This window comes from Rana temporaria, chromosome 13, assembly GCF_905171775.1.
Source record: "Rana temporaria chromosome 13, aRanTem1.1, whole genome shotgun sequence".
Lineage (NCBI taxonomy): Eukaryota > Metazoa > Chordata > Amphibia > Anura > Ranidae > Rana > Rana temporaria.
In genome coordinates this window covers 101,202,643-101,230,028 of record NC_053501.1, presented here as the reverse complement: position 1 = coordinate 101,230,028, position 27,386 = coordinate 101,202,643, and the positions used below count along the sequence as shown (strand labels likewise).

At 46.3% G+C, this 27,386-nt stretch overlaps 1 protein-coding gene across 2 annotated transcripts in view; it reads right to left on the bottom strand.

The window, feature by feature from the left end:
- Window positions 1–26,921, bottom strand: part of LOC120921060 (cathepsin K-like) — a 38,351-nt gene extending 11,430 nt beyond the window's left edge. For both annotated transcript variants that reach the window (XM_040333681.1, XM_040333682.1), the window contains exons 1-3: window positions 26,813–26,921; window positions 12,286–12,412; window positions 7,755–7,877 (exon numbers count right to left, since the gene is read on the bottom strand). In XM_040333681.1, coding sequence (XP_040189615.1) covers window positions 7,755–7,877; window positions 12,286–12,408 — 246 coding nt within the window. In that variant the 5' untranslated portion in view covers window positions 12,409–12,412; window positions 26,813–26,921. The remainder of the gene's footprint in view (window positions 1–7,754; window positions 7,878–12,285; window positions 12,413–26,812) is intronic.
- Window positions 26,922–27,386: the final 465 nt, after the last annotated feature.

The following is a 27,386-nucleotide window of genomic DNA, read 5'->3' as shown; positions in this document are numbered from 1 at the left end:
CACAAACCTGCACCGCTGCGTGGTCTATCTGCTGTTGCTTCTAAACAAACACAAACCTGCACCGCTGCATGGTCTATCTGCTGTTGCTTCTAAACAAACACAAACCTGCACCGCCGTGTGGTCTATCTGCTGTTGCTTCTAAACAAACACAAACCTGCACCGCCGTGTGGTCTATCTGCTGTTGCTTCTAAACAAACACAAACCTGCACCGCTGCGTGGTCTATTTGCTGTTGCTTCTAAACAAACACAAACCTGCACCGCTGCGTGGTCTATCTGCTGTTGCTTCTAAACAAACACAAACCTGCACCGCCGTGTGGTCTATCTGCTGTTGCTTCTAAACAAACACAAACCTGCACCGCCGTGTGGTCTATCTGCTGTTGCTTCTAAACAAACACAAACCTGCACCGCTGCGTGGTCTATTTGCTGTTGCTTCTAAACAAACACAGACCTGCACCGCTGCGTGGTCTATCTGCAGTTGCTTCTAAACAAACACAGACCTGCACCGCTGCGTGGTCTATCTGCTGTTGCTTCTAAACAAACACAGACCTGCACCGCTGCGTGGTCTATCTGCTGTTGCTTCTAAACAAACACAGACCTGCACCGCTGCGTGGTCTATTTGCTGTTGCTTCTAAACAAACACAGACCTGCACCGCCGTGTGGTCTATCTGCTGTTGCTTCTAAACAAACACAAACCTGCACCGACGTGTGGTCTATCTGCTGTTGCTTCTAAACAAACACAGACCTGCACCGCTGCGTGGTCTATTTGCTGTTGCTTCTAAACAAACACAGACCTGCACCGCTGCGTGGTCTATCTGCTGTTGCTTCTAAACAAACACAGACCTGCACCGCTGCGTGGTCTATTTGCTGTTGCTTCTAAACAAACACAGACCTGCACCGCTGCGTGGTCTATCTGCAGTTGCTTCTAAACAAACACAGACCTGCACCGCTGCGTGGTCTATCTGCTGTTACGTCTAAACAAACACAAACCTGCACCGCTGCGTGGTCTATCTGCTGTTGCTTCTAGACAAACACAAACCTGCACCGCTGCGTGGTCCATCTGCTGTTGCTTCTAAACAAACACAAAGCTGCACCGCTGTGTGGTCTATCTGCTGTTGCTTCTAAACAAACACAGACCTGCACCGCTGCGTGGTCTATTTGCTGTTGCTTCTAAACAAACACAAACCTGCACCGCTGTGTGGTCTATCTGCTGTTACGTCTAAACAAACACAAACCTGCACCGCTGCGTGGTCTGTCTGCTGTTGCTTCTAGACAAACACAAACCTGCACCGCTGCGTGGTCTATCTGCTGTTGCTTCTAAACAAACACAAACCTCCACCGCTGCGTGGTCTATCTGCTGTTGCTTCTAAACAAACACAAACCTGCACCGCTGCGTGGTCTATTTGCTGTTGCTTCTAAACAAACACAAACCTGCACCGCTGTGTGGTCTATCTGCTGTTACGTCTAAACAAACACAAACCTGCACCGCTGCATGGTCTATCTGCTGTTGCTTCTAGACAAACACAAACCTGCACCGCTGCGTGGTCTATCTGCTGTTGCTTCTAAACAAACACAAACCTGCACCGCTGCGTGGTCTATCTGCTGTTGCTTCTAGACAAACACAAACCTGCACCGCTGCGTGGTCTATCTGCTGTTGCTTCTAAACAAACACAAAGCTGCACCGCTGCGTGGTCTATCTGCTGTTGCTTCTAAACAAACACAGACCTGCACCGCTGCGTGGTGTATCTGCTGTTGCTTCTAAACAAACACAGACCTGCACCGCTGCGTGGTGTATCTGCTGTTGCTTCTAAACAAACACAGACCTGCACCGCTGCGTGGTCTTTCACTTTTACAAATGAAAGTTTATTGCCATGGGGTTGTGTCATACATAGCACCAGCCTGACAGTGCAGATCATTCATTTGTAAAAGTGGGCAATCACTCAACACTGCTGCACTGTGTGATCCATCAGCTCGGGTTGTGTGTTACAAAGAGCCACAAATACATTACACAGCTCCCCAGTGCTGCCTAAGGGTTTAATCCTCTGTATTGTGTAAAAAGGCTGTCTTCTCTGATCCTCCCCTTCGTCCACTGTCCCTAATCCATCTGCTGATAGTAAAGAGCCCCAGGAGGTATTCTGCACATGCTCAGTTTGGTGTGTATTGCTGGAGAGTTTTTTTTTCTTGGGATGGTGCATGTGATCGGCACAAGGCCAATCAGCACTGTTCGGACAGAGGGTCAAGGGTCCTGCAGCCTTGTAGGAAAGTCAGGAGAATGAAAACTCCTTCTACAAGCTTTCACCAGTGCTTGGCCAGATACTGATCGAAGTCACAAGACTGCTGTATACTGCCAATGAGACAAGGTATTTAGCAGTTTATATTTACTATAATAATTGCTAGACATGTGCACTGCCGAAAAATGTGTTAGTTTTCGTTTCATTTGTTTTTTGTTTTCTTTTCATAAATTTGAAAATGTGAAAATTCGGAAATTAGAAAATTAGAAAATCCTAAAATAAGATAAGAAAAAATCAAAAACTTAGAAAAAACAAAAATCCAAAAATTGGAAATAATAACCAACTACTAACTATTAAAGTTAAGATATTGTAATTTCCTTTCAAATTTGGCTCTTAATGAACGTAACGAATACGAATTTATCTTAAGTTACGAATTATCCAAAATAAATAATGCTGCATCTAAACAAATGCAATGGAATGAAAGAATAATAAAACGTTTTTATTATTACTATTATTTATTATTAATTTGTTATGTTCCATTCGCTTAGATACGGCATTCGTAATTATGGATAATTCATAAGTCCGGATAAATTCGTATTCGTTACGTTCACTAACAGCAAAATCTGAAAGGAAATTCCAATACCTAAAATGTAATAGTTAGTAATAGTTAAATTATTATTAGTTAGTTATGATTTCAGATTTTTTAATTTTTGGGTTTTTGAATTTAAGGATTTTCGTTTTTATTTTCAAATTTTCGTTCTTTCGAATTTTTGGATTTTCATTCTTATTTTTGGATTTCTGAATCTCCGAATTTTTTAATTTTCGAATTTCCGAAATTTTGCATTTTCGAATTTCTGAATTTTCAAATTCCAGATATATTGAATGCAGGTTTGAGTAACGCTTTGAGTAACGCTTTAATAGTAAGGGCTCTTTCACAAATTTCACTTGGGGCAGTAAAACCCCACAGTTCAGCTGCAGCGGCTGGGGGTGTACGCATGCCACTGTCATAATGCTTTGCTTATCCACCCTGCTGCTGTCAGTGGCCACTACCCCATTTAAGTGAATGGGGACACTCTGCAACTGCCCATTGCATGTAGCTGCAGCTCACTAGTGCATGGTCAGGGCCGGCGCTCCCTCTAGGCGAAATAGGCAGCCGCCTAGGTTGCACTGCTGCCTAGGAGATGCAGCCACAGCCGTTGACTTCCCCACTTGCCTGGCCAGGGAACATGTGGGTCTGGGGCACTGAATGACTCTCCAGAGAAAACAGCAGCCGTGGAGGACATTCGAGGAGGTCAGCAGCAGCTCAGCCACTGAGGAGGGCAACAGCTGGGGAGGCAAAGGAGGTGGGCATCATGTCTCTGGAAGTAGGGGAAATTCTGCTGCCCCGGTGAGTCCGCTCTGAACCTGTTGTAGTCACATAGGCAAGACTAACCCCTCCCCCCTCTTACCTAATAGTTTATTAAAAAAAATCAGCAGGAAAATAATAATTAAATGAAGGAGAATAAGGGTATAATTAAGGCTGATTACCATAAAGTAAGGGTTAATAAGAGGATAGAGCAACAGAGGAACATTTAATAAAAAACACAACATTTTTTTTTTACTTGACAGGCTACTTTAAACTGACTTCATTTGCAAATCGAAGTTCCTCTCTTTGATCTGTAGATGAAAAAACAGAAAGATACAAAAAAAAATTTTTTTTTATCTTAGTCTTTCAGCAGCTGAGCAATGTTGTTGATAAACACTGCCCGTCTGTTTTTGTTTTTTTGACAGCTCCAATTGCGGGAATACTTTAACACTTCAGCTGTCAACAGGGGAACCCCACTGACAGCTGAATGAGTCATCGGTTGTTATCCTTAATAACTGATAATTGCAGGCTTTTTTTTTTTTTTTTTGCATTTCACCTGTCCGTGGGGGGAATCCCGCTGACAGCTGAAAGAATTGAGCTTGAAAGTATCGGTGTCAGGAATTGGTGCATTTGCATGACTGCCAATACTTGTGCAAATGTTTAGTATCGGCTAAAACACCACCAAAAGCAACAACTGAGAAACAACTCATCTAAAAAAAGAAAACTTCTGAGACTACTGAGGGAATGTGGAACGCTCTCACACTGAGGTCATTAAAATGCAAAATGACTTATATTGAAAATGTTTATACCACGTTTTAACCAACCTTGAGGTTCCCTTTCAGTGTCCCACATCCTCATACTTAAAGTGTTCCTAAACCCAGGACCCTGCATTCACTATATCTGGTCTCCCACAGTACACAGAACATGGAAATGCAATTATTTTAGTAAATATAAACTGATAAATACCCTTTCTCATCAGCAGTATGTAGCCGTCTTGTGACTTCTATCAGTGTATGGTAAAGCTTGTAGGAGGAGTTTTCATACTGCACTGAGCTGTCCTATAAGGATCCAGGACCTCTGACCCTGTCTGGACGGTGCTGATTGGCCCTGTGCTGATCACCCTTGGCCCTGCACATGCTCATACACACTAAACTGAGCATGTGCAGCCTGACTCCAAAGGCTCTGTCTAATCCAGACCTGTTCTGGAGTCAGCGGAAGAAGGGGAGGATCTGTGTATACAGGATCAAACAGCCCTTTTACACAATGCAGAGGATTAACCCCTTAGGTTCCACAGTAATTATAACAAGCATTACTGCATAAACAGACGGATTTTACTGTTTTGGGTTTAGTAACACTTTAAAGTGTTTGTAAATCTCTAATATGAAATATGAACAAAGCATATCCGTTTAAAGTGTGTACTTGTCTCAATTAAGAGCATTAAGAGGTTGGTTTAAAACTAAAACTGGAGAGTGCAAAATCGGGTGCAGCTGTGCATGGCAGCCAATCAGCTTCTAACTTTAGCTTGTTCAATAAAGCTTTGACAAAAAAAATGGAAGCTGACTGGATTCTATGCAGAGCTGCACCAGGTTTTCCACTCTCCTGTTTTATTAAATCAACCCCAAAGTGTCATTTCTGTCTGCTGCTTCATTCCTCTGCTATCAGCATGAGTAACTTCTGACAAATTTTCCTGACACCAAGAGAGAAGAGGTGACAGGGTATCGAGCTCCAGCACACAGCCTGTGATTGAGAACCACAGCTGTGTAAAGGGAGCTGTGTCCTTTCCCTCCAAACAGCCGTCTTTGAGCTCTGTAAAGTGTAAGTTCCGCTTCCTGCCATCTGCTTTCTGAAGCGCAGAAAAGCTGTGTACTTTGCACTTTAAACAGATGTACAGAAGAGAGGCTGCAGATAAACAGGTACAACTTATGTAGGAAGATTTGTTTAATCTCTGTGCACAACCTGAGGCCAGTTACTTCACTGGGTATATGTAATTTAATCATTTTGACAATTTTGTTAATTCGGAAATATCTCAATTAACGAAAACCTGTTTAACAAATTTTTCCAAATATTCGTAAATTCGAAAATTTGGAAATTCGTAAAATTCTAAAATCCGAAATAATAACTAACTAATAATAACTTAACTATTACTAACTATTAAATTATAGGTATTGGAATTTCCTTTCAAATCTGGCTGTTAGTGAACGTAACGAATACAAATGTATCCGAAATAACGATGCCGTATCTAAACGAATGGAACGTAACAAATTAATAATAAGAAATATTAATAATAATAATAATAATAATAATAAAAACTTTTGATTATTATTATTATTTGTTATTATTTGTTATTAACTGCTTGCCGACCACCCACCGTCGTTTTACGGCAGCAAGTCGGCTCTCCTGCGCGAGAGCACGTAATATAACGCCAGCTCTCGCGCAGGCGCGCACACACCCCCCGCTCGCCCCCGACTCCCGTGCGAGTGCCCGGCGGACACGGTCGCCGCCGGGCCCACGCGATCGCTTGTTACAGAGGCGGGGACCAGGAGCTGTGTGTGTAAACACACAGCTCCCGGTCCTGTCAGGGGGAGAAATGCTGATCTTCTGTTCATACAATGTATGAACAGAAGATCGGTCATTTCCCCTAGTGAGGCCACCCCCCCTACAGTTAGAACACACCCAGGGAACATACTTAACCCCTTCCCCGCCCATAGTGTTAACCCCTTTACTGCCAGTGGCATTTTTACAGTAATCAATGCATTTTTATAGCATTGATCGCTATAAAAATGCCAATGGTCCCAAAATATGTCAAAAGTGTCCGAAGTGTCCGCCATAATGTCGCAGTAACGAAAAAAATCGCTGATCGCCGCCATTACTAGTAAAAAAAATATATTACTAAAAATGCCATAAAAATACCCCCTATTTTGTAAACGCTATCACTTTTGCGCAAACCAATCAATAAACGCTTTTTGCTTTTTTTTATTACGAAAAATATGTAGAAGAATACGTATCGGCCTAAACTGAGGAAAACATTTTTTTTATATATATATTTTTGGGGGATATTTATTACAGCAAAAAGTAAAAAATATAATTTTTTTTCAAAATTGTCGCTCTATTTTTGTTTATAGCGCAAAAACTAAAAACCGCAGAGGTGATCAAATACCATCAAAAGAAAGCTCTATTTGTGGGAAAAAAAGGACGCCAATTTTGTTTGGGAGCCACGTCGCGCGACCGCGCAATTGTCAGTTAAAGCGACGCAGTGCCGAATCGCAAAAAGTGCTCTGGTCTTTGGGCAGCAATATGGTCCGGGGGTTAAGTGGTTAATTTGTTCCGTTCTACTTGTTTAGATGCGGCATTCGTTATTTCAAATAAATTCGTATTTAATAACAGCCAGATTTGAAAGAAAATTCCAATACTTATAATTTAATAGTTAGTAATAGTTAAGTTATTATTATTAGTTAGTTATTATTAAATTTTTGGGATTTTCTTTCTTATTTTCGGATTTTTGAATTTACGAATTGCCAAATATACGTTCATGTTCACTAACAGCCAAATTTAAAAAGAAAATCCCAATAACTATAATTTAATAGTTAGTTATTATTAGTTAGTTAGTTATTCTTTTAAATTTTGGGATTTTCTTTCTTATTTTCGGATCTTTGAATTTAGGGATTGCCATTATAACAAATGACCCGAAAAACGAAAAAAAAATGAAAACAAACGAATTTTTCAGCAGTGCACATGTCTACTTGCATGAACAGCCAGTGTAATAAAGGGGAAAAAGGCCTGAAAAAAATAAAACGAATGCAGACACCACATCTAAGGATTGGAAATTTGCATATATTACATTTTTGGGGTTTAAATACAAACAATTGTCATTATTAGTTCAACCAATTTTATCAGTAGTCATGCCAACAAAACAGCAGTGTGCGCTCAGTGGAAGAGCCGCTCACTCGGCGGCGGCGCTCACTATAAAAGCAGCAGAGATGCCGGTCGCCAGCGCCCCCCCTGAGCTCACGCCCGGGGCAGACACACCCCCTGCCCCCCCGGTTGTTACGCCACTGCAGCCAACCTATGAAATAGATTAGGATAAGCAAACCCATTATGTACTTAGATCAATATATAGAACTGACCAATTAAAACATTTTGTGGGTCTAGCTTTAACCATTGTTACCACGTCAGCCACTTACCATGTCCCCCAGACGATTCATGGCCAGGTCATAGGTGTGTAGGCCTTGCCGATATTCTTCATTATGGGCAGCAATAAATTTAAAGTTCTTCTCCCAAATCAGACGTCTCATTGCCTCATCCAGCTGGAAGATAAAAGCAAGAGGGAGGATAGGATAAAATAAAACACTGGGACTTCTACAAAGATTGATGCTGGTTGCTTATACCTGTAAAATGTTGTTCTAAAATTGCTATTCCTCCCACTGATACCAATGATGGGACACTATTCCTCCCACTGATATCAATGATGGGACACTATTCCTCCCACTGACACAGGGATGGGGCACTATTCATCTTACTGATACCAATGATGGGACACTATTTCTCCCACTGATACCAATGATGGGACACTATTCCTCCCACTGACACAGGGATGGGGCACTATTCCTCTTACTGATACCAATGATGGGGCACTATTCCTCCCACTGATACAGGGATGGGCACTATTCCTCTTACTGATACCAATGATGGAGCGCTATTCCTCCCACTGACACAGGGATGGGGCACTATTCCTCTTACTGATACCAATGATGGAGCACTATCCCACCCACTGATACCAATGATGGGGCACTATTCCTCCCACTGATACCAATGATGGGACACTATTCCTCCCACTGATTCCAATTATGGGGCACTATTTCTCCCACTGATACCAATGATGGGACACTATTCCTCCCACTGATACCAATGATGGGACACTATTCCTCCCACTGACACCAACGATTGGCACTATTTCTCTCACTGATACCAATGATGGGAAACTATTCCTCCCACTGATACCAATGATAGGGCACTATTCCTCTCACTGACACCAACAATGGGGCACTATTCCTCCCACTGACACCAACAATGGGCACTATTCCTCCCACTGATACTAATGACGAGGCACTATTTCTCCCTTTAACAAAGATGCATTGTTTACTCCCACTGACACCAGGACAATTTCTGCTCCCAATGGCCAAAGTCCGGCCCCCCTAAAGTCTGAAGAACAGTAATTTGCCCTTTGTTTAGAAAGTTTGGAGACTCCTGATCTAAGAGTTAAAGGGGACAATTCAACAATCAGCAAACAAATTTAAGGACAAGGATGGACAATTTTTGTTGAATCCAATGAGAAGGAACGAATTCTAATCATTGAATTAACCCCCAGCTGAGAAAAATCTCAACTAGTCTTAAGTACAATCACTTGTCGAATCTGTTCTGATTCGTGGCCCCGTTGTTGAGCTAGCTATCATCTGCTATAATTAGTAAATGTTCTTCAGCAGTTGACTGATCCTACATCCATTGGCAACTAGGACACTGCACAATCCATTTTACAGAGGGAGGGGATGGTGGCTACAGTGCTGTAGCTGCCTCATAGAAATGCCCATAAATTGGGCTTCAGCCTGGGGTGGAGCTACAGCACAGCACAGATAGAAGTCAAATTGTAATTTTAATGCAGAAGGCCATATCTCAGAACGTGAACCATGCATTTGGTCTATTGAGGGATTTATCCAGGATTCTTCAAATGTGATTATACTTTACACTGCACGTTTAGCTCCTTGGGCCTGTGGGGCCTAATCCTCAAAAGATATACTCCGGCGTATGCCGTCGTATCTCTGGTTCTAACTTTGGAACTGATCCTCAGAAGCAGTTTTCCTAAGTTAGGCAGAAGATCCGACATCTGTAAGGGACTTACACTGCCGGATCTTAGGATGCAGTACCGCATCCGCCACTGGGGGCATTTCGAGTCGAAATGCCTCTTCTGGTATGCAAATTAGCACTTAGGGCGATCCACAAAGCTTTTCTGCTTCGTTTTTTTCGCCGTAAGTTTTAGTTTGCCAAGTGTAAAACTAGGGCTGCTTTTACATGGTCTAAAGTTAGTAACACCATGTAAAAGCACATTCAAGCGACGGCATTTGGTATGCATTCCCGAGGGAGAACTCCACGGCAATTCGTAAAATCAAAACCGGCATGGGTTCCCCCCCAGGAGCATACCAGGCCCTTAGGTCTGTTATGGGTTGTAAGGAGACCCCCCCTCCGCCGAAAAATCGACGTAGGGGGTCCCCCTACAATCCATACCAGACCCGTATCCAAAGCACGCTACCCGGCCGGTCAGGAATGGGAGTGGGGACGAGCGAGCGCCCCCCCCCCTCCTGAGCCATGCCAGGCCGCATGCCCTCAACATGGGGGGGTTGGGTGCTCTGGGGCAGGGGGGCGCACTGCGGGCCCCCCCACCCCAGAGCACCCTGTCCCCATGTTGATGAGGACAGGACCTCTTCCCGACAACCCTTGCCGTTGGTTGTCGGGGTCTGCGGGCGGGGGCTTATCGGAATCTGGGAGTCCCCTCAAATAAGGGGGCCCCCAGATACCGGCCGCCCACCCTAAGTGAATGGATATGGGGTACATCGTACCTCTACCCATTCACCTGTAGGCAAAAAGTAAAAGTTATTAAACACACAACACAAGGGTTTTTAAAATAATTAATTTTTCTGCTCCGGAGGCCCCCCTGTCTTCTTTATTAGCTCTATTACCAGGGGGGGCTTCTTCTTCCACTCTCCGGGGGCCTTCTTCCACTCTCCGGGGGGGGTTTCTTCTTCCGCTCTCCGGGGGGGGGCTTCTCCACTCTCCGGGGGTCTTCTTCTCTCTTCGCCGCTCTCCGCTGTTGACTCGGCGAACCCCGGTTCTTCTCCAGCTGTCCGGTGCCTTCTTCTTCAGCGCTGGCTGCCTGCTATCTTTGTGTGTTAGCTCAATTACTAACAGGCAGCCGGCGCGGTCTTCTGTGACGTCAGGTTCTTCTCTTCTGTTCTTCTCCCCTCTTCCGATGTTGACTCGTCGTCTCTTGTCACTGCAATGATGGAAGCGCGCCTTGCATCCCATTTATATAGGCATCACCGTCCCATCATGCTCCGGCAGGTACCCACGTGGTGGGTGCCTACCCACGTGCACCCACCACGTGGGTACCTACCGGAGCATGATGGGACGGTGATGCCTATATAAATGGGATGCAAGGCGCGCTTCCATCATTGCAGTGTCAAGAGGCGACGAGTCAACATCGGAAGAGGGGAGAAGAAGATGACGTCACAGAAGACCGCGCTGGCTGCCTGTTACTAATTGAGCTAACACACAAAGATAGCAGGCAGCCAGCGCTGAAGAAGAAGGCACCGGACAGCTGCAGAAGAACCGACGTTCGCCGAGTCAACAGCGGAGAGCGGCGAAGATAGAAGAAGACCCCCGGAGAGAGAAGAAGACCCCCGGAGAGTGGAGAGGCCCCCCCCTGGAGAGCGGAAGAAGAAGCCCCCCCCCGGAGAGCGGAAGAAGAAGCCCCCCCTGGTATTAGAGCTAATAAAGAAGACAGGGGGGGCCTCCGGAGCAGACTAATAAATTATTTTAAAAACCCTTGTGTTGTGTGTTTAATAACTTTAACTTTTTGCCTCCAGGTGAATGGATAGGGGTACGATGTACCCCATATCCATTCACTTAGGGTGGGGGGCCGGTATCTGGGGGCCCCCTTATTAAAGGGGACTCCCAGATTCCGATAAGCCCCCGCCCGCATACCCCGACAACCAACGGCAAGGGTTGTCGGGAAGAGGTCCTGTCCTCATCAACATGGGGACAGGGTGCTCTGGGGTGGGGGGGCCCGCAGTGCGCCCCCCTGCCCCAGAGCACCCAACCTCCCCATGTTGAGGGCATGCGGCCTGGCACGGCTCAGGAGGGGGGGGGGCGCTCGCTCGTCCCCACTCCCTTCCTGACCGGCCGGGTAGCGTGCTTTGGATACGGGTCTGGTATGGATTGTAGGGGGACCCCCTACGTCGATTTTTCGGCGTGGGGGGGTCTCCTTACAACCCATACCAGACCTAAGGGCCTGGTATGCTCCTGGGGGGGGGAACCCATGCCGGTTTTTTCTTTGAAAATTGGCATGGAGTTCTCCCTCTCAGGAATGCATGCTGAGCGACTCTGTCATTTTTTTTTTAAATTATTTGTTTTCCCGGCGCGTATATTTTTCTTCACCCGTCGCAACTTTAGTGTCCCGTCGCAATCCACAAAGCCGCCCGGCGTCAATTACGTTCGCGCGCTGCACGTCGGGAAAATTACGTCACACGCATGCGCAGTACGGCCGGCGCGGGAGCGCGCCTCATTTAAATTTTACACGCCCCCCGGAGAGGAGGACCGCCTTGCGACGGAGGCGCTTAAGTTACACGGCCTGAAATTTCTAGGTAAGTGCTTTGTGGATCAGGCACTTAGGTAGAAACTTTAAGTCAGTGTAACTTAACTGCTGAAAGTTAAGTTACGCCGCCTGGCTGAGGATTTGGCCCGTGATGTCTAGTTATACCCGCTATACCATGTCTTTACTGGGTCTTGCCCCACAGTGGAAGATTGGCAGGTGGCCACCATACAAGATATTCAAACAAATTCAACCAACTCTAACTAATTTCAAATCTGGGCAATAAATATGTCTGAGCTCAATCAATTAAATCTTCTTCCCAAGAACAGAATTTCCAGTGAATGAATGGTTACCTGTCCATTATATTGTTTCTGGTACGTCCTCTTCCACTGTTCCCATTCATAGTCCAGAGTGTCATCCCAGAATGAACCAGCTTTCAACAGAGGAAAGGCAAGAAGCAGGAGGTAGAATATCATTGTGCTGCAGAAAGACAATAGTTTATTATATAAGTAGAATTAAGAGAACCAGTCTTGTTTGTAGACACAGTGAAAGACCCAATTTTGTACAATAAAAGCAATATACTCCCAAATCTATAGGGCATGAATCTCTAGCTGAGTCACCTTCAGATCCATGCTTCCGTTACCTCTTTAGTGTGTCATTAATTCTACAGAATTAGAGAATACAAAAAGAAAACACCCACATGAATACAGCTTGGGGATGTTGTCAGAGACCCAGTGCTGCAAACACCCACTTCCGGGTGTCAGCGATGAATTCCCGGCCTGTGAGCGCTAATGCGCATGCGTGGACACTTAGGCCCCATACAGACGAGCGGACAGTCTGTCGGACCGTTTTCAGCGGACATGTCCGCTCTGAGATTTCTGTTTGATGGTTGTACACACCATCAAACAGAAATCGCCCGGACAGGATACGCTGTGACGTGCCGCGCCGTCGCCGCCACGATGACGCGGCGACGTGCGCGGCCCTGGAAGGTCAATGCTTCCACGCATGCTTTGAATCACTTCGACGCATGCGAGGGCTTTCGGCCGAGCGGACATGTCCGGTGAGTCTGTACAGACGACCGAACTTGTCCGACGGACAGGCTTCCAGCGGACATGTTTCTTAGCATGCTAAGAAACATTTGTCCGCTGGAAACCTGTCCGATCCGCCGGACAATTGTCCGGTCGGCCGTACACACGACCTAACATGTCTGCTGAAACTGGTCCGCGGACCAGTTTCAGCGGACATGTTCGGTCGTGTGTACAGGGCCTTAGAATGGGTCGTATAGGACTCAGAACGGGCATGCGCGGTAGCATGCGCACGCATGCGCGCACCTGTGCGCCCTATTTAAACATGAATCCCCTGAGTGTCTGTGCTGGATTGTCTCTTCAGCTATACCTGTGTTCCTGTTTACCTGTTATCGGATTGACCTGTTCCTGAAATACCTGGCTTGTTTGACTACCCTTCTCAGATTCTCCTTACCTGCCTGCCTGCCTCTGCCTGTTTCCTGATTTGGTACCTCACCGTCTGTCTGCTGCCGACTCCTGCCTGCACCTGTTTTACCTATTGATCTTCCCTGAAAGGATCTGACGTCTGGTTGCTGCAGCTCCTGTACTTCAAAAGGTTCCCAGCACCTCCGAGAGACTATTTCTGAACCAGCAGGCACCTGCACCCGCTCGTGCCCCTGCATTCCCTGTCCTCACCTCCAGGGGGTGCCGGGACCGTGCGAGAGGCCACCCCCACTTTCTCTTCTCCGCTGTAAGGTATATGACAGATGTACATTTGATCTAAAAGTTGTTTTACTAAGTGTATGTGTAAAAAGTAAATAATACTGCGCTAACCTGAAGTAGACTTCAACAGCGGCGTCGGGCTTGTCTTAGTGCTCCCCATATTACTATGGAGGCCAATTGATTTTTATTTAATAAAACCTGTCCTTTTTATTCTATACCATGTGGAGCCCTTCTTTTTTCTCTTTACATCTTCCTCGATTAGAGGTTTTTTTTTGGCCCTTTCATCGGGCTGTTTCTCAACCTTACTATCACCTACAAGACCCCTGGAAGCTGCTCCTGGAAAAGCCTGGGTTCCCATGATCGTTGTGGAAAACTGCCCATCTTGACTCTCTTTGCTCGATTGGTCCACCACCTCTGGTAAGAGTACATGCCCCATTATTTTGATTAAAGATACAAAACCTTGATGTTTCCACGTGTTCACTATATCACTGTGCTTCACTTCTGAGCAACAACTATTTTATACTGGGCTTTATGGCCCGGATTCACGTAGCACTTTCGCAGACGTATCTCGAGATACGCCGCGTAAGTGCACAGATGCGCCGTCGTATCAATGAGCCTCACTTTGAAAGCAAGATACGCCTGAAATTAGGCTTCATCCGACCGACGTAAGTTTCCTACGCCGTCGTATCGTGGGCGCATATTTACGCTGGCCGCAAGGGGCGCTCCCATTGATTCATGCTTTGAATATGCAAATGACTGAGATACGCCGATTCACGAACGTACTTGCGCCCGTCGCAGTAAGATACGCGGTTATCTAAGTCGTACGTCCGGCGTAAAGTTATGCCTCATAAAGCAGGTGTAAGTCAGCAGCATCAATGCATCAGCGGGGGGCGTTCTCGCTGATTTACGCTGAGAAATATGTAAATCAGCGAGATACGCCAATTCACGAACGTACGCGGGCCCGACGCAGTGTTGTTACGACGTTTGCGTAGCGGTTTTCCCGACGTATACTTACCCCTGCTTCTACGAGGCGCAGCCAATGTTAAGTATAGCCGTCGTTCCCGCGTCGATTTTTTTTTTACGTAGTTTGCGTACGCCGATTCTCAAACGCACTGGACGCGAGTTACGCTCACGCCGAAACCAATGACGTCCTAGCGACGTCATTGGGAACAATGCACGCCGGGAAAATTCGCAGACGGCGCATGCGCATTTAAATCGGCGCGGGGACGCGCCTGATTTAAATGCTACATTCCCCCTAGCCGCGGAATTTGAATTCCGCCGGGGGATTTACGATCCGCCGCCGCAAGTTTGGAGGTAAGTGTTTTTTTTTTATTAGAAATGGCGGCGATCTGCGATTTTTATCATAACTGCAACATTATGGCGGACACATCGGACACTTTTGCTGCTATTTTGCGACCATTGTCATTTATACAGTGAGCAGTGCTATGCACTGATTACTGTGTAAATGACACTGGCAGGGAATAGGGTGACCATGTGTCCCGGATTGCCCGGGACAGTCCCGCATTTTGCAGGTCTGTCTCGGGCACCTTCATTCCAGGACAATACAGTGTCCCGGAATGAAACTGACACAGCCGCCCCCCGGGCCAATCTGATACCCCCAAAAAAGGCCGCCACATCACCGCTTTACTCACTGACAGTACTTGTCCTGGCGGGATTGCCTGGAGGAGCACAATCCCCGCCCCCTGCTTGTGATTGGAGAAATCATAAATTCCGCCTCTTGTGTCCAATCACTGTGCTGTGATTCGTTACAGCACAAGCTGATTTTTGGGAAGGGAGGGTGTCCCTGAATGGTAGTTTGGAAATGTGGTCACCCTAGCAGGGAAGGGGTTAACCACTAGGGGACGAGGAAGGGTTTAAGTGTGTCCTACTGAGTCATTCTAACTGTGAGGAGGCTGGGCTACCAGTGACACGGCACTGATCACTGCTCCCGATGACAGGGAGCAGTAGATCAGTGTCCTGTCACTAGGCAGAACAGGGAAATGCCTTGTTTACACAGGCATCCCCCCGACTACAGCTCCGTGACACGATCACGGGACACCAGCGGACATCGAGTCTGCGGCACCGTCACGGAGCTTGCGTCCCTTTGCGCATTCTGCCGACGTAAATGTTCATGCGGCAGTCGGCAAGTAGTTAAAGCGTTAAAACCACGAAACACGTTTTATTCAATGATATAAAATAACTGAAAGTTTACTAAAACAGAGGATTCAAGCCTATCGTTTTAACATCAGCAGAATGGCAGAATGGCACGGCTGGGCACAAGCACGTACAGGTACGTCCTCTTTAAGTGCCCAGCGGTGGGTCGCGAAGCACCATGACCGCGGGACCAGCGGATAGCGATTTTTTTTACCAATAATAGGTAGAAGAATACGTATTGGCCTAAACTGAGGAAACAATTTATTTTTATATATATTTTTGGGGGATATTTATTATAGCAAAAAGTTAAAAATATTGCTTTTTTCTCAAAAGTGTCGCTCTATTTTTGTTAATAGCGCAAAAAATAAAAACCGCAGAGGTGATCAAATACCAGAAAGCTCTATTTGTGGGAAAAAAAGGACGCTAATTTTGTTTGGGAGCCACGTCACAAGACCGCGCAATTGTCAGTTAAAGCGACGCAGTGCCGAATCGGAAAAACTAGCCAGGTCCTTTAGCTGCCTAAAGGTCTGGGTCTTAAAGTGGAGTTCCACCCATAAATATAACATTACATCAGTAGTTTTAAAAAAATGTCATTAGTCCTTTTTTTTTTTTTTTAGATGCCTTCAAAGTGTTGTTGCTAGGCAGAATAGTTAATCTTCCCACTTCCTGCACCTAGGTGCTTAATGCTTCCTAACCTACACCGCACAGACTCCTGGGAATGTAGTGGGTGTAACTTTCCAGGAGTCTGTGCACTCCCCAGTCTCAAAGAATCATGTGACTTGGACAGCACAGGTGCTGAAACCTGATCTGACACTGCTTGTGCAGCACTGAGCATGTGCGAGATCTGCAAGGCTGAAATCCAGGAAGTCATACAGTCTGGCTTCATGATGCCCACACTTAAGATGGCCCCTGTCAATTTCTATTTTATAAAGTGTCTAAATGCTGTAACAACCTAACAAAACGGACCTTAGTTTACAGACTAACTTTACTAGAATACATTAAGCTTGTGTATTACAGGGGAATTTATATTTAAAAAGTGAAATTGTGGCCGGAACTCCGCTTTAAGTGGTTAACAACCGCTTTGGGTGTCTCTGCCAATCGAAACTACCGGTGGGCTTTTTTTGTGCTGACTCCATGTATGATGAATGGCACTGCACGTAAATCAGGTGCGTTGCCGTGCATTGTGGTAATGTGTGTTATTATGCGCGATGACACAACAGTGACTAGGCCCTTACTAATTATTCACATGAAAGTGGATGTCTTATTAAGCCTGTTCGTGACCTATGTAGCTCTTGCTAGAAAACAAGTAGGTTTGGTTATTCGATAAATATTTCTAGCACACATGGTACGGTTTTCATTAGAGGTGAACTAAGAATACAGCTGACATCTGTGCATTTTGTGTGAATGAGGAAGTTACCAGGAGGAGTTCTGAACAGATGGTTTAACTTATCCAAAAATGACTGACGAGTGACGTCTACACAGGGCCGCTGCAAGGATTTTTGCCAACTCAGTTGAAGGTGCATTTTGCCGCTGCCCCCAGCACGCATGCACAGCGCCGCATAGTGCCGCAAAAACGACAGTAAAGTGCTGCTAAAATAGCGGCGCTTTAACGCCCCAGTGTGAAAGTAGCCTAAGTCATGTGCCAGGCACAAGACCAAACAGATGCATCCTTTTACATTATACAGCACCCTGCACCCCTTTTACATTACACAGCACCGCACCTCTGGACCCGTTTTACATTACACAGCATCGCACCTCTGGACCCCTTTACATTACACAGCCCCCCCGCACCTCTGGACCCCTTTTACATTACACAGCACCGCACCTCTGGACCCCTTTACATTACACAGCACCGCACCTCTGGACCCCTTTACATTACACAGCACCGCACCTCTGGACCCCTTTACATTACACAGCACCCTGCACCTCTGGACCCCTTTACATTACACAGCCCCCCGCACCTCTGGACCCCTTTACATTACACAGCACCGCACCTCTGGACCCCTTTACATTACACAGCACCTCTGGACCACTTTTACATTACACAGCACCGCATCTCTGGACCACTTTTCCATTACACACCACCGCATCTCTGGACCACTTTTCCATTACACAGCACCGCATCTCTGGACCCCTTTTACATTACACAGCACCGCACCGCTGGACCACTTTTACATTACACAGCACCGCACCTCTGGACCACTTTTACATTACACAGCACCGCATCTCTGGACCACTTTTACATTACACAGCACCGCATCTCTGGACCACTTTTACATTACACAGCACGGCACCTCTGGACCCCTTTACATTACACAGCAACACTCTGCAACCCTAGACCCCTTTAGATTTACACAGACACCCCCCCCAGCTCTGTCCTTTCCTACATTAATCACACAAATGGAGAGACAGTGAGCAGCGCTGAACAGAGGGCAATCACCTGATGGTTTACTTACGTTAGCTTCAGCAGCTCTCTACTCAGCGCTGCTTACTGTCTCTCTCTCCCCTGTGGTACAGGAGAGAGTGTTTTGCTTACCTTTCTGGATTCTCCAGATGGAGAAAACCAAACTTGGCGCCGCCGCGCTGTAAACACGTTGTGTACACATCATGGGTATCATATCCCATACGGCCAATCAGCGCACCACAGAGCCTCCCACTCCGCCGCCTGCCAATTGCGCAAACGAGCCTAGGAAAAAAAATGTCCCACTTCACTTGGGCTCCTGCGCCGTTATCTGTTTTTTTTTAGCCCTTCCGCCTGGTTGGCTGGTGTTCCCCGCCACTCCCACATCGAGGGAGACAGACAGTTCCACCAGCCAACCAGGCAAAAGGGCTGAAAAAACAGATAATGGCGCAGGAGCCCAAGTGAAGTGCCGTGCCGCCGCCGGGGCTATAGTGCGGGAGACGGCCCGGCGGGCCGCAGCCGTAGGAGGACAGCCCGGGTTGGAATTTTTTACGAGCAGGGAGCTTTTTTTTGGCGCCCCCCCCCAAGGGCCGGCGCTGCACCCCCTCCCCCCCTGAAAGGTGTCAAATGTGACACCGGAGGGGGGAGGGTTCCAATCAGCGGGAGTTCCACCTTAGGGTGGAGCTCTGCTTCCCCCATCATCCGAACCGTTCTATCTGGGGGTTAGTCAGAAGTTTGGGAGCGTTTTGATTTGCGAGCAACTTTTAAAAAAAATTCTGACTCGGTTTGCGAGTGTTGACTGCAAGGCGAGCAGAATTCAAGCTAAATAGGCCTGCAGTACCTCATTTGGCCTGGGGTACAGGGGGCGCAGAAGCTGAGCAGAGCCGAAAATAGGCATGCAGTACCTCATTTGGCCTGAGCTATGGGGGCACAGGAGCAGAGAAAAGCCAAACACTGGCCTTCAGTATCTAATTTGGCCTGAGGTGCGGGGGAGCAGGAAACGAGCCGAAGTGTCCTCGGACCCTTTTGACCGTTTTCGGCGCTCTCTGGCGCCCCCCACCTCTGGCTGCATTTGGTATTGCATCCCATTGAAGTCAATGCGGAACAAATTATTTTCGTTTCCATTGACTTCAATGGGAAAACTCGCTTTGATATGCAAGTACTTTGGATTACGAGCATAATCCGTTCCAGGAGAATGCTCGTAATCCAAAGTACTTGCATATCAAAGCGAGTTTTCCCATTGAAGTCAATGGAAACGAAAATAATTTGGTTCAACTGTATATACAAAATGTATTTTTGGAAAAGCTGCTATCACCCAATATAGGCTACATACACTATAATAAAATGTTACATGCTAGTAAAATGACAAACAAGATGAAGATTCACAGTGAACTAACAATCCTAAATTTCCGTGATCAAATAGTGCAGCGTGATCTCGTGTCCTCCACCAAATAACACTCTGAGGCTTACAAGAGATTATGTGACTTTCATGAGAGAAGTTTGTTAGAATATTGTAGGATGACAGTTCACAGCTCACATCCCCGTCTCTCCTCCTGATATGAGGCATCATAGAGGGAAGTACAAAAAAGAGCGAACACACTCCACATGTACAGTAACATCTAGATGTAACAGTATTTATTGTTAAAAATACATATATATTGGTTGTATACAGCGCCGTATACAAAGACTCCCAAAATTCCCAGCATTCAAGTGCGCATGCGTGATGAAGTCACGATGTCTGGAATCACCCTACACGTTTCGTCAGGTGCCCCAATGATGTCATATTTGACGAAACACGTATTACAGTATCTTAGGAACTAGATAAGATCCTCAGCTCTATCCATGGGCCATAATGCAGCATTTTCCCTATTCATGTATTCAAACTGCAGAGAATATTGCCTGAGAACATTTGATTTTTGCCTCATTCACCCATACTTCATACCTGTACGCACTCAGCCCACCCACACACCTGTACGCACTCAGCCCCCTCATACCTGTACGCACTCAGCCCCCTCATACCTGTACGCACTCAGCCCCCTCATACCTGTACGCACTCAGCCCCCTCATACCTGTACGCACTCAGCCCCCTCATACCTGTACGCACTCAGCCCCCTCATACCTGTACGCACTCAGCCCCCTCATACCTGTACGCACTCAGCCCCCTCATACCTGTACGCACTCAGCCCCCTCATACCTGTACGCACTCAGCCCCCTCATACCTGTATGCACTCAGCCCCCTCATACCTGTATGCACTCAGCCCCCTCATACCTGTACGCACTCAGCCCCCTCATACCTGTATGCACTCAGCCCCCTCATACCTGTATGCACTCAGCCCCCTCATACCTGTACGCACTCAGCCCCCTCATACCTGTATGCACTCAGCCCCCTCATACCTGTACGCACTCAGCCCCCTCATACCTGTATGCACTCAGCCCCCTCATACTTGTACGCACTCAGCCCCCTCATACCTGTACGCACTCAGCCCCCTCATACCTGTACGCACTCAGCCCCCTCATACCTGTACGCACTCAGCCCCCTCATACCTGTACGCACTCAGCCCCCTCATACCTGTATGCACTCAGCCCCCTCATACCTGTATGCACTCAGCCCCCTCATACCTGTACGCACTCAGCCCCCTCATACCTGTACGCACTCAGCCCACCCACAAACCTGTACGCACTCAGCCCACCCACAAACCTGTACGCACTCAGCCCCCCTAATACCTGTATGCACTCAGCCCCCTCATACCTGTACGCACTCAGCCCCCTCATACCTGTACGCACTCAGCCCCCTCATACCTGTACGCACTCAGCCCCCTCATACCTGTACGCACTCAGCCCCCTCATACCTGTAAGCACTCAGCCCACCAACAAACCTGTACGCACTCAGCCCCCCTAATACCTGTATGCACTCATCCCCCCTCATACCTGTATGCACTCAGCCCCCTCATACCTGTATGCACTCAGCCCCCTCATACCTGTACGCACTCAGCCCCCTCATACCTGTACGCACTCAGCCCCCTCATACCTGTACGCACTCAGCCCCCTCATACCTGTACGCACTCAGCCCCCTCATACCTGTACGCACTCAGCCCCCTCATACCTGTATGCACTCAGCCCCCTCATACCTGTACGCACTCAGCCCCCTCATACCTGTACGCACTCAGCCCCCTCATACCTGTATGCACTCAGCCCCCTCATACCTGTATGCACTCAGCCCCCTCATACCTGTACGCACTCAGCCCCCTCATACCTGTACGCACTCAGCCCCCTCATACCTGTATGCACTCAGCCCCCTCATACCTGTACGCACTCAGCCCCCTCATACCTGTACGCACTCAGCCCCCTCATACCTGTATGCACTCAGCCCCCTCATACCTGTACGCACTCAGCCCCCTCATACCTGTATGCACTGAGCCCCCTCATACCTGTACGCACTCAGCCCCCTCATACCTGTACGCACTCAGCCCACCCACAAACCTGTACGCACTCAGCCCCCTCATACCTGTACGCACTCAGCCCCCTCATACCTGTACGCACTCAGCCCCCTCATACCTGTACGCACTCAGCCCCCCTAATACCTGTATGCACTCAGCCCCCTCATACCTGTACGCACTCATCCCCCTCATACCTGTACGCACTCAGCCCCCCTCATACCTGTATACCAGCCCCCTTAGGCCCACAGTTGATCCAGAGGAAGGAAAAAACCCTCTATAAAGCATGGGCCAATTTGCTCCAGTATAAAAAAAAATGTACAGTATTTCCAGTCCCCCAGAAGGTGATCGGATATCCCCTGGATCAACAATCCCTGGTATTATTACCTATAATACACCAATCTGGTGATAATAAGCTAGTCATTAAAGCGTTCCTAAAAATAAGAATAGCTTTGCAATAACAGAGCTCAACTCTTTGAGGACACATGGGTGTAAGCAGGGGCTTTCCTAGAGCATTTGGTACCCCCCCTGCAGCTGCTGACTTTTAATATCGGCACACTTATCTGTCCTGGAGTCCAGCGCTGTCCGCAGCAGAGGACGAGCAATAGCTCGTCACTCTGCTGCCCCCCCGCCATTCTCCGTGAGGGAACCAGGAAGTGAAGCGCTCCGGCTTCACTGCCCGGTTCCCTACGGCGCATTTGCGAGTCGCGCTGCGCCGTGCTGACTGGCTCCCGCTGTGTTCTGGGAGCTGAGTGTTTCCCAGAACACAACGGGGGGGGGGGGACGGGATTTGACGTCCTGCTCTGCAGTCTACCAGCAGACTGTGTGGGCGGAAGTGGGTGCAAATACCTGAATAAATACTGATGCGCTCGTATTAACTCATGTGCAATGTGAATCGTACATATACAATCAAGCAAAAAACCTGGTGAAGAAACTCTTATTATATGTGAGTAGATCATGAAAAAGTCCTGATGATTGAATCAGCCAGTCTGCAGTGATCCTTCCCTAATTGCCAAGCTCTCACTTCAATGTGATCAGGTTACAACAACCTCCAGCAGCGATCAGATGTTTCCAGTTTCATTCAGTCACATGAAAAAGAGGAGGAAAGGAAACATAGCGCAATATTGTACCATATAGATGTGGATAAAAGGCTGCACTTAGTGCACTCACGTATCCTCGCTTATGTTATAGACAGGGTATGTTGCCGCTCAGTTTAAGTGGACTCCTCACTCGGGATAGACATCCGATGGTCCGTCACTGTAGGCTCCTCCCCCACGCGTATCGTCACTCGTCACGTGACTTAATCATGGGCATAACATAAGCGAGGATACGTGAGTGCACTACGTGCAGCCTTTTATCCACATCTATATGGTACAATATTGCGCTATGTTTCCTTTCCTCCTCTTTTGCATGTGACTGAATGAAACTGGAAACATCTGATCGCTGCTGGAGGTTGTTGTAACCCGATCACATTGAAGTGAGAGCTTGGCAATTAGGGAAGGATCACTGCAGACTGACTGATTCAATCATCAGGACTTTTTCATGATCTACTCACATATAATAAGAGTTTCTTTACCAGGTTTTTTGCTTGACTGTATATGTACGATTCACATTGCACATGAGTTAATACGAGCGCATCAGTATTTATTAATTTATCATTTGGTTTAGTTCACCGTTTTTTGATTGCTGCTGTATTATTTAGTTATTTTTTGTGTGGTTTCTTTGAGATTATTTTGTTAGTAGCGCTGTAGTCCTTTTCACTATATTTCATTTATTACTATTTTCACTATTAGGTGCAAATACCTGTCATTAGACAGGTATCTGCACCCCCCTCCCCACTGAAAGGTGTCAAATGTGACACCGGAGGGGGGGGGGGTTCTGATTCGTAGGAGTGGAGGCGGAGGGTGGAGCTCCGCTTTAAAGTGTTTGTAAACTCTAACAATACATTTCTCTTTTTTGCTTCCCTTTGATCTGCTAGTTACACCATTAAATAGTTTCTAATATATCTGTAAGACAAGTGCAAATAAAAAAAGCTGTTTGTTCTTCCTGGAATCTGGTCGATAACTTCCTGTATGTAATCTCTTTCTCTGAACTGTAATCAGTTTGAATAGTTCCCTGCTAAGTATTTTGTACTACAAAACACCTCCCCCTGTTATAAAGAAGAGAGGGAAATGTGACACACTCCCTGTCCTAAAGTGACATTGCTGCTGAATACGTCTGTCACCCTACAAGAGGAAGTGAGTCAATGGCAGGATTACCAGTTTAAAATAAAGGGAAAAAGTGTGGGAAAAAAAAGAAAACGAACGCAGCCACCACATCTAAGGACTGGTAAGCTGTATTAATATACATTTCGGTTTCTGGGCAAAGACGATTTACATTTCTAGATGTTCCTTATAAGATATTAAATCTTTTGAGTTCAGGCTGCATTCACACGTTTGTAGTGCGTGAATGCGTGCAAAGTCACGTGCAGTCACAGAACATGCAAAAAAAAAAATCATACAATCCTTGTGGTGCCATTCATTGTTAATGGCAAACCCAAACCCAGACTTGCCAAAACAATAAAAAATAAATAAATAATAATAATAAAAAAAAAAAAAACACAGCCAAATGGGCAAAAGATACTCAAGTCTCCTTGCTGCGTATAGGCAGCCCGTTAAAATGAAAGAGCTGCCCTATGCGTGACACACAACACAACGAACATACACATAAACGCAATGAGCAAGGAGACTTGAGTATCTTTTGCCCATTTGGCAGTGTGTGTTTTTTTATTGTTTTTGGCAGAGGGGGGGCAATGTGCTGCATAGTATAAATAGGGGGGGGGGCAATGTGCTACATAGTATAAATAGGGGGGGGGCAATGTGCTGCATAGTATAAATGGGGGGGGGGCAATGTGCTGCATAGTATAAATAGAGGGGGGGGGGTGTTGGGCAAGGTGGGTGATAATTACTTGAATGAAAATCTACAAATCTATGCACTGTATAGTAGGCAATAATGAAAGTATGTATAACAATAAGCATACAAAAATGTGCAATATTGATAAAAATTGGATTCTAAAGTTCAAAAGAATAGCAATTTAAAATGTTCGCTTACTGAAAAAAAAGCTGAAGTTGGCCTTCGTTTCAACTGTGTGCATTCTCACATTTTCAGGAACACAGCTCCGGGTTAAAGAACTACTATATACTCATCTCTCTATATCTCTATATACTGTATCTATCTCTGTATATTTCTATCTCTGTATATCTCTATCTCCCTATCTATCTCTCTATATCTCTATGTCTGTATATCTCTATCTCTCTATATCTCTATCTCTGTATATCTCTATCTCTGTATATCTCTATCTCTCTATATCTATATCTCTATCTCTGTATATCTCTATCTCTGTATATCTCTATCTCTCTATATCTATATCTCTATCTCTCTATATCTCTATCTCTGTATATCTCTATCTCTCTATATCTCTATCTCTATCTCTCTATCTATCTCTCTATATCTCTATCTCTCTATATCTCTATCTTTCTATCTATTTCACTATATCTCTATCTCTCTATATCTCTATCTCTCTCTATATATCTCTATCTCTCTATATCTATATCGCTCTATATCTCTATCTCTCTATATCTCCATCTCTCTATATCTCCATCTCTCTATATCTCTATCTCTCTATATCTCTCTATCTCTCTATCTCTCTATCTCTCTATATCTATATCTCTATCTCTCTATCTCTCTATCTACCTCTCTATCTCTCTATATCTCTATCTCTCTATCTCTCTATATATATATCTCTCTGTATCTCTATCTCTCTATATCTCTATCTATTTCACTATGTCTCTTTCTATCTCTCTATCTATCTCTCTATATCTCTATATCTCTATATCTCTATAGCTCTATCTATCTCACTATGTCTCTCTATCTCTCCATATCTCTATCTCTCTACCTCTCTATCTACCTCTCTATATCTATATCTCTCTATCGCTCTATCTATCTATCTATCTATCTATCTATCTATCTATCTATCTATCTATCTATCTATCTATCTATATACAAAAATAACATAAAATTGATCTGTAAAGGTAGTACTGCATATATAACCAAAATAAATATGTGTGTAGTTTTCTTCTTTCTTTCGAAACTCTGGTACCCAACCTGCAGCCTGAGGACCCCATGTAGCCCATTGGCACTTTTTGTGTAGCCTTCGGGCCTAGGGTTACCACCTCATCCCTTTAACCACTTCCCACCCTGCCTATAGTAATATGACAGCCACAAGGTGGCTCTGCCATCCTGGGTGGCCATCATATGACGTTCTCGGGCCTAGGGGGCTCCACGTCACTCGGGTGCCAATGCGCGTGACTGGCAGCCGTGATGTCCGACAGGTACCCACGATCGGCAGTTAAAGAGCCAGGGAGGTGGATCTCTGTGTATGAACACATCCCGCCTATAGTAATATGACGGCCACCCAGGTGGATCTGGCATCCTGGGTGGCCGTCATATGATGTCCTCGGGCCTCCCGGCCGCTATAGGGCGCGCTTGTGCGCTGTGTCACTCGGAGTCTGCCAGGTACCCGTAATCGGCAGTTGCAGAGCCAGGGACGTGGATCTCTGTGTGTAAACACAGAGATCCACGTCCCGTCAGGAAGAGGAAACTGATGGCGTGTCCCTTGTACATAGTGACACCGATCGGTCACCTCCCCCAGTCAGTCCCCTCCCCCCACAGTTAGAATCACTCCCTAGGGAACACATTTAACTCCTTGATCGCCTCTAGTGTTAACCCCTTCCCTGCCCGTCACATTAATACAGTAATCAGTGCATATTTATAGCATTTATAGCACTGTTTGCTATATAAATGTGAATGGTCCCAAAATAGTGTCAAAAGTGTCCGATCTGTCTGCCGCAATATCGCAATCCTGACAAAAAATCGCAGATAACCACCATTACTAGTAAAAAAAAAAAAGAAAATCATAAACATTTAATAAATCTAAATATTATGTGCAGCCTTTTGGTGACGTCAGGGGTCACCGTTGAGGCCTCCTATATCAAAAAAGTTGACCACCACTGCTCTAAAACATTCTAAGTTAATGGAACAAAAACAAAACTCTTCTGCAGACAAAGAGAATGACTTTCAGCGAGGCGAACGGAAAGAAGCGTAAATGCAAACCAGAGCTAAATACCTGCAGGATGGACTGTTTCCTCCTCTGTCTATGTATCCTTCTAGCTGACTCTGCTAACACTGAGCTGTTTGAAATGTTGTGGGCTGCTCCCTTCCAGGAAGGCCAGACGGGGAATTCTAGGGGTTGGGTTAAATATATAAAAAAAAAAATCCCAGAACAGAACTCTGCAAAAGAGTTTTCAGATCCTCTCTCTGTAGAGCAGATCTCATTCTCTAGAAACCTGTTATGTTACGAAACATATTTGTGTTGTGTGAGTTTGTGTAGATGTGCAATGAGAGCGGAGCCAGGAGCTTTTCCTGGGAGATCTTTATTTCACTAAATCAGCAGTAGTTAAAGTGGAGGTTCACACAAAAAGCGAACCTCCGCTTTTTGGATCCCCCCCCCCCTCCGGTGACACATTTGGCACCTTTCAGGGGGGAGGGGGGTGCAAAAATATCTGAGATAGGTATATGCACCACTTCCGGGTCTGATCCCCGCAGGGAAACCAGCCTGTGACGTCAGCCCCCCCCCCCCGAACACTGTTCCCAGGAGAGAGCGGGGACCAGTCACGGCGCGCCGCGATCCTCGCGCATGC